The 8,059-nt window shown below is 42.2% G+C and overlaps 1 protein-coding gene across 1 annotated transcript; it reads left to right on the top strand.

Annotated features, from left to right (window-relative positions):
- Window positions 1-1,555: 1,555 nt before the first annotated feature.
- LOC110560754 (olfactory receptor 1B1) lies at window positions 1,556-2,509 on the top strand. Its single transcript, XM_021656779.2, has one exon. It carries the CDS (start codon window positions 1,556-1,558, stop codon window positions 2,507-2,509), a length of 954 nt encoding a protein of 317 aa, XP_021512454.2.
- Window positions 2,510-8,059: the final 5,550 nt, after the last annotated feature.

Here is an 8,059-nt window from a genome sequence, read left to right as displayed (position 1 = left end):
CTTTGTAGACCAGGCTAGCCTCAGACTCCCAAAGATCTGCTTGCCTCTGCCTCCTGAGTGCTGAGATTACAAGTGTGCACTGCCAAGCCCCAGTTTAGGTATGCCTCTTAATTTGAAAACGTTAGTAGATTTTATCTGTGAGCTTTTTGTGCAGTGTGAAGCTTGTAAGTCCTTGAGAAGAAGTGTTACATTTGCTTCTATATAGTCCTCCACTGCGTTTACCTGTCAGAGCATGATTTTTCTTCCTAATCGTTTAGTCTGAGGTGTCAGCATATTTTGGAAATTATTTGTGCACAGATCCATAGCTGCATTCCTATGGGAAATGTTTCCCAACCAATGTAGTAAAGGCTGAAGTGCCAAAGTTTCTACGTGGTTTTTCACATCTAGTATAGATATTTATAGCATGTAGAACTAAGTCTATGTCAGCACCTCTCTGTACTGACTCCTGCCTGTGTACCCCTGTCACTGAGAGTTTAGCTTTCAGAATGTCTGGAATTCACCCAGTATTTTCTATTTCCAGCATCACACATGCCTGAGATCTTATTCTCAGAACCACATAGAATGTTATTACTCAAGATTGACTTGTATCAATTGTTGTTGTCATCTACCATTTATTATAGAGCCTTGAATTTTCATTGCATTCTTAAAACAAGGATCATCACAATATTTCCTCCAAATCAGTTTCTGGGCTGTGTACAAGATAGATTGGACTGCTTGGGTTTGATTCTGAAGCTCCTGTCTATTTAAACATGGAGTCATGAGCCTAAAGGTTGCTCTCGAGCCACCGAGGAAGCCCTGTCAGAACAGCTACACAGAGACACCAGGAATGAGCCTGCAGAAATTAGTACTGGCTAAAGATTCCAAAAATTAAGTAGTGGTAATATATTAAGAACAAAGGATAAATATAGGGGAAAACACAGAAAACAGAAAGTGATATGGGGAGATGAGGCAGGAATTCCTTCAGATGCTGGTTCATGTAGATAAAAATGGCAACAACTTAAACACAAGAAAAAAAGAGGAAAACTAGGGAATCTCAAGACAGTTCCAGAAATTTCACTTTAAAAGCTAACTAGTTGGGAGGAATCATTTCTTTATATGTTGTGTTTCTTAAAGGTTATCTCTACAGGCTCAGAGAGAGGAAAGCATGAAGTTGACATTGAGGTAAGGTGTGGATGGAGCACAAAGAGCTGAAAGCAGCGCATACAGGTAATTGTTTCATGATGATTGCCATTGGTAGGAGAGAAAACAGACTGCCTGTAAATACAAGAATGAATGAAGGGTTTCTCGTTGTAAGATTCTCTAAAGATGTATAGGTGTGTAGACTATATGAAATGAGCTTCTAGCATGGGTTGGGAAGATAGACATAGGAGAGAAATGACTATAAAAATTAAGAAAATTACTTAGAGAAGTATGTATATATAGAATTGAAAGTAAATATTTAAGGCCCTTGAATGACATTACTAAGTTAGGTAGAAACGATCTGATGATTAACCTCTGACCTCTGACTTAGGTTTTGATCTAACATCTCTTTCAGGCAGGATCTCTGTTACTCATCATGAGCTGTGCCCTGAATGCTTCACATTCTCCCATCTTCTTGCTCCTTGGGTTCTCTAGGGCTGGTGTGCCCCACAGTTTCCTCTTTCTTTTGTTCCTGTTTATTTACCTGACCACCATATTGGGAAATGTGACTTTGGTATTACTCATCTCGTGGGACTCCAGGCTCCACTCACCTATGTATTATCTGCTGCGCGGCCTGTCTGTGATAGACTTGGGACTGTCCACAGTCACCCTGCCCCAGCTGTTGGTCCATCTGGCATCGGATTCCCCAGCCATTCCTGCAGCCCGCTGTTTGACTCAGTTCTTTTTCTTTTATGTATTTGGAGTCACAGACACGCTGGTCATTGCTGTCATGGCTCTGGATCGCTACGTGGCCATCTGCGACCCTTTGCACTATGCTTTGGTGATGAGTCGACAAATCTGTGCCCGCTTACTGGCCTTGAGCTGGGTGGTGTCCATAGCGCACACCATGCTGCACGTGGGACTCATCCTGCCACTGTGTTGGGCTGGAGACGCTAGGGGCAATGTCAACCTTCCTCACTTCTTTTGTGATCACCGGCCACTCCTGCGAGCCTCTTGCTCTGACACACATTCCAACGAGCTGGCTATATTCTTGGAGGGGGGCTTCCTCATGCTGGGCCCTTGTTCCCTTATTATACTTTCCTATGCCCGAATCGGGGCCACCATTTTGCGATTGCCTTCAGCTGCTGGTCGCCGCAGAGCAGTGTCCACCTGCGGATCCCACCTCACCATGGTTGGTTTTCTCTACGGCACGATCATTTGGGTCTACTTCCAGCCCCCCTCGCAGAACTCCCGGGATCAAGACATGGTGGCTTCCGTCATGTACACCGCCATCACCCCATTGGCTAACCCATTTGTTTATAGTCTCCGCAATAAGGATGTCAAAGGTGCCCTCCGCAGACTACTGAGTCAGGGGAGAGTGGATTCCTGAGTAGCCTGCGTGTAGAGGTAGGTAGACGAGGATGGGCATGGGCGGGGTTTGATCACGGCTGGTTTGAGGGACAATAAGAGGAAGCAGTAGTCTACAGAACTGAAGCTGCTCCTAATTTGGTTCGTGTCGATGTTGTGCTATGATAGAGCGGTGAACATTCCACGTTAACCCCCCAATATGACAAGGGCTCCTTTACTTATATGTCCCTCATACATCTTCATCAGGCTAATTATCTCCATCTTCAAGCCTGGGCTGCTTTGGTTTCAGAGGTTTTAAAGATTATGAAGGTAAGATTTTGAAATTACGAGTAAAATCAAGCACACTGGAGTCAAGGACATCACTGTCCTTGGTGTGGAATGCTTTCATGCAGCACGTGTTGGTGCACATAGACAGGAAGTGACAACACTAAACTGGGTGGGCAAATTCACTACTTATTCTAGTTAATGAATAAGCGAATGTCCATTAATGAGTGTGGAACGATGGTCATAATTCTATTTTGTATGTCTGCCCCAATGTCCAGACATGGGTCACTTTGATGCGAACATCTAACTAAAGTTCCACTTTATATATTTTAAATTATGTCTAATATTTATTTTATAAACAAAGTACAGATAGACAAGTATAACATAACTGAACTACTTCATTGAAGAAGAAGAAGAAGAAGAAGAAAGAAGAAGAAGGAGGAGGAGGAGGAGGAGGAGGAGGAGGAGGAGGAGGAGGAGAAGGACAACCCTAGCATGGTTTGGCTTAGTTTTCTGGTGACTAGAGCCTGGCACCAGTCACACGGTCATTACAAGGTCATTCTGATAGTCAGATTACATCTTCATGAACCAATGTTAGCCTTTTTGCTTTACACTGAGGAGTCACAGAACACCCGTGCTTCTAATTTATGAGAACTCCAGACACCTGAAGAGGCAGAATGATCTTAGGCACTTTCAAGATCACTGCTCAAGCCAAGGTTTCATCTTCTCTGCTTCTACTTCCTGAGTTTTCTGACTTGTATACTCTTTTGTAGGTGCCCTACCCATCTCAGGGCACTTCTTCAAGCCTGGGATCTTTTCAGTTCAAGTTCAACTTCCACATTTCCCCTGTTTACTTATGCGCTATCTTCTCACTACTCATGTATTCGTCTACGTTCAGCAATTTTGGACAGTTTGTTGGGAGCAGCCACTGCATTTTTCTCATGAGATGGCACTGTTTATACACATCATTACTAGACCTTTGGCCAGCAGCTCCTTCTTCTCTCACTCTGAGTCTTTGTCAAGTTTCCTATATTTGCCTTATTTTGTCACAGAACTTGTCCACCATCAAAATATCACATCGATTTTAAAGTCTTCTCAGTTACTGTCACCTTTCAGTGACAACCTAGGGAAATAGGTCCTCAAATAGTTTAGGTTCATTATACAAACATATTTTATTTACATAAGCATCAGTGGTGTAAGGTTTTAATAAGTCACCCTGGTTCCGCCTTTTTATCTGTGTTGGTGCTTTCCGATTTACTTTGCATCACAGTAACGTGATAAGTCTTAAAAATTCTGTTGCCTGGACCCCAACTCTAAACACTTGTATTCAATGTGCAAGAGGTAAAGCTTAGGTACATCAAAGAGTTCCCAGATGATTCTGTGTTGTGGCTACAGTTCAGACCATTGATCTTGACTTTAGGTGCTTTGAAGTTTACTGGATTCTCCCTAAAACTCCTCCTATAAGCCACTTCCATTTGAGTAGTAGCAATAGCTAGCTCATGCAGTGCTCAGCATGTCTCAGGTACTGTTTCTAGTTCTCTCCTGTACTATTCACTCATCCTCCAAACCTTGTGAGATAGTTGGTGGTAATTTTTGTTTTAGACTTTTAGAAAAGGTCTTACTTTGCAGCTGAGGCTGGCCTGGTGCTTCCTGTACACTTGCAGGCTATCCTTGAACTCCTGCTGCTCTCCCTGCCCCAGTCTCCTCAGTGCTAAGGCTACAGGCTTGAGCCATCATGCCTGGCTGATGGCTTCTATTAGCACGCCATTGAGGTGCAGAGAGAGTAGCTGACTGCCCGGAGGCAGTTGTTGTCAGTCGGAGAGTGCCTGTTTACTCGGATACTAGATTGCCTTTCCAAATGGAACCCAGTTCTCACGTCTCTTAAACTGCATTTAAGTCAGGATCTCCATCACATTCCATGCAAATTACTAATGGGCTCCCTGGCCTCCAACTTGTACCATAGTCCACAGTGTTAATCTAATACAGCTCGCGCGTGCACCCACAGCCTTTGGATTTTGAGTCTTCAAACTTGTCTGAATTCTGTCAGTTCCTCATTGTCATTTTGTTTGGGGCTTTTGCATCCCTGAGGCTTGGTGTTCTACCTTCCTTATAAGTTTATTTATGAATCTACCACCATGTACACGACTGTGCATTGTAAACTATTAGGCTGTAACAAAAAGCTGTCATTAGTGTGGTCTATTTTTACAAGTGCATTGACAAAATTTTTGAAATTGAATTTTAATGCTCTACAACAGAAAAGACTGTGTTATATATTTATGAACTGTTTTCACAAAAAGGAGAATGTATTTCTAAGCACCCATTAACAGCAGAAATACTGTTTTACTTGGCAATTTGATATTTGTACAGTAGTAAATAAAAAGTTATTCTTTTATCTCCCACCAAATTGCATATTTTTCTCTGAAATCTTGCCTCTGAATTCTGGGTAATTCCCTCCTAATCCTTCCATTTTCTCTGTTCTCTTTATTCTTCTACGTTCTCCAAATATCTTGGCTTCTGACCGAATGTCCTAGACCTGTGCTTCAGAAGGATTAGGTGATGTTCATTTCTAAGATCCTGTTCCTGATACTGGCCAGTGGGTCACACACTCAGTAGCATAATCTTGTGTGTTTTATTTACTAAAATTATTCTGCTTCAAGAGCACAGGTATTTTATTTACCTGTGTGTTTTTATTTCTTTTTATTTCTTTTTTTTTTTTTTTACCAGTTGTGTTGTTTGGATTTCATATGTGCATACAGTGTATTTGAATCATTCTCTTCCTTACCTTCTCTTACCTTCCTCCCATCTTTATTCACTCTATATACCTTCTCATCTCCTTACAAGATTCATGACTTTATGGTTCATTTTGACCCTATATAGTTTGACCAGAACATCCCACTCATTCTTATTTTCATAATACTAGCTTAGAAAACTTTAAAAAATTCTGATATCAAAAAACACTTACCATGAGGTTATAACATTATTCTAATGGTATTGTTCACCTTTTAAAACCACCACCCTCAAGTTCCAGCATGGAGAAGTAAACATATCCTAATTTGGCAGAAAAGGAAAACACTGACAGGAAAGTTGTATTATTTGTTTGTTTGTTTAGTCCTGTCTTCACCCATCATTTTATGCCACTTTCTCATCAGTAATTTTCACATTCACCAGCCATATCCTACATATGCACACAGGAAAAAGTTTCCCTGCAGTGTGTTTACATTTCTAAGCCTGAGAAGAACACAAGCAAACCCTACAAAATATCATTGGCAGTTTCTTGAAGAATGGTCATTAAGACTCATGGTTTTTAAAATTTTTTATATTAATTTACTTAAATTTTTATATTAGTTTATTTACATCCTGAGGGTGTCCCCTTCCTTCCCTCCTCCCAGTTTCTCCCACTACCCCTCCTTCCTTTTCTTTTTTCCCTTTTCCCCCAGAAAAGATAGAGGCTTGTGTTAACCCTCCTCAGCACATCAAATCACACATCAGGACTGATTATATCTTCATCCCCTGAGGCCAGGCAGCCCTGTGAGGGGGACATGCTCCAAAAGCAGACAATAGAGTCCATGCCAGAAACAGCCCTGCTTCCACTTGCCAGGGGCCCCATATGAAGATCAAGCCACCCATCGGCCACATGTGTGCAGGGGCCCGAGGTCCAGACCATGCATGCTCCTTAGTTGATGTCTCAGTCTCTGAAAGCTCCCATGTGACTGAGTTAATTGTCTCTGTTGGTCTTCTTGTGAGGTTCCTGTCCTCTCCATGTCCTTCCATCTTTCCCCCAACACTTCCACAGAACCCCCAGCCATCTGCCCCATGCTTGGTTGCAATTCCCAGCATCTGTCTCTATCAGCTGTTGGCTGGAGCCTCCCAGATGACAGTCAAGTTAGGTTCCTGTCTTCAAGTATTGCAGAGTATCATTATTAGGCTCTCTACCTTGGGGTGGGTCTCAGGTTGGGCCAATTAGATGTCCCTCAACTGAGGAAGAGATACAGAAATTGTGTACACTTACACAATGGAATACTACTTAGTTATTAAAAACAAAGAAATCATGAAATTTGCAGGCAAATAGATGGAACTAGAAAAGATCATCCTGAGAGAGGTAACTCAGACCCAGAAAGACTCGCATGGTATGTACTCACTTACAAGTGGATATCAGGCCCATAGTACAGGATAATCATACTACAATCCACAGACTCAAAGAAGCGAAGCAACAAGGAGGACTCAAGGGAGGGTGCCTGAATGTCACTCAGAAGAGGAAATAGAATAGACAGCAGAAGTGGATGAAGAGAAGAACCGGGGCAGGAGATGGAATGGGGAGGGAAGCAAGGGTGGGAATCAAATGTGGGGGAAACGGTGGTGGGAGGAGAGGATTGGGAACAAGAAGGAAAATTGGGGAGGGAGATCTCTTGGTCAAGCTGGAGGCCTGCTACAGGGCCGGCTTCTGGGAGGATATGGGTGTGATTTTAGCTGAGACTCCTAACGAGGGATGTGGAGGGATATGAAGACTGAAGTGACCACTTTCTAGCCAGGTAGGACTAGTGTAAGGAGGGTATCAACAACCCACTGACAAAACCTGTGAACCAAAAATTACCCTGCCTACAAGTAATGTAGGGATAACAAGGCAGCACCTTAATCTTGGACCTCCTGTCTTCCAGATGTTAGGAATAAATTTATGTTGTTTAAGCCAACTGGTCAATGACACTTGCTCTTTCTAGTAAGATAGCTCCAGGGTATATCTGTGTCTCAGCAAGAAGTGAGGTTCCTGGTTATCACTTTTCTGGTGACTTTAGTAGCAGTTTATGTAAATCAGAGCAGTTTATTACAGCAGATATCAAATCAACTTAGAGCTATGGGCAGGGTATGGAGTGGGCTGGAGGGAGAAGGAATTTTCTAAAATCTAGGAGTACATGTTTGGAGTGATGATTATAAAGTTAATCACATTAATACTTCATCTGACCGCAGTTGGAGCCTCCTGGGGTCAGTAGAGTCCCAGAGTGAGCTCATGTGACATGAGCACGCTTCACTGCAGTGACCTGACCTTCAGAAAAGCTTTTGCAGAGAGTGATAAAATGGGGTTTTATGGTAAAGAGGAGTGCAGATCTGTCTAGACATTTATCTTGTTGTATGATATTAGGTTTAGAGGAAAATGAGGTTAATGTCATATGCGATTTCTTAAAGTAAATGGAAAGGATACAGACAATCATACATTATATTAATTTTATAGAAAATAGTATGACATTTGTACCAAGAAGACCAAAGAGAGTAGAATGAGGTGCACTATTAGAGTCAAGAGATAAGATGAAGGAAT

This window comes from Meriones unguiculatus, chromosome 8 (assembly GCF_030254825.1).
Source record: "Meriones unguiculatus strain TT.TT164.6M chromosome 8, Bangor_MerUng_6.1, whole genome shotgun sequence".
In the NCBI taxonomy this organism is placed as follows: Eukaryota; Metazoa; Chordata; class Mammalia; order Rodentia; family Muridae; genus Meriones; species Meriones unguiculatus.
Note: the sequence above shows the minus strand (reverse complement) of the source record. Positions and strands in the feature narration are given on the sequence as shown.

What these genes read in the sequence shown, in the direction of transcription:
- LOC110560754 (XM_021656779.2), top strand. Translation starts at nt 1,556, where the DNA reads ATGAGCTGTGCCCTGAATGCTTCACATTCTCCCATCTTCTTGCTCCTT.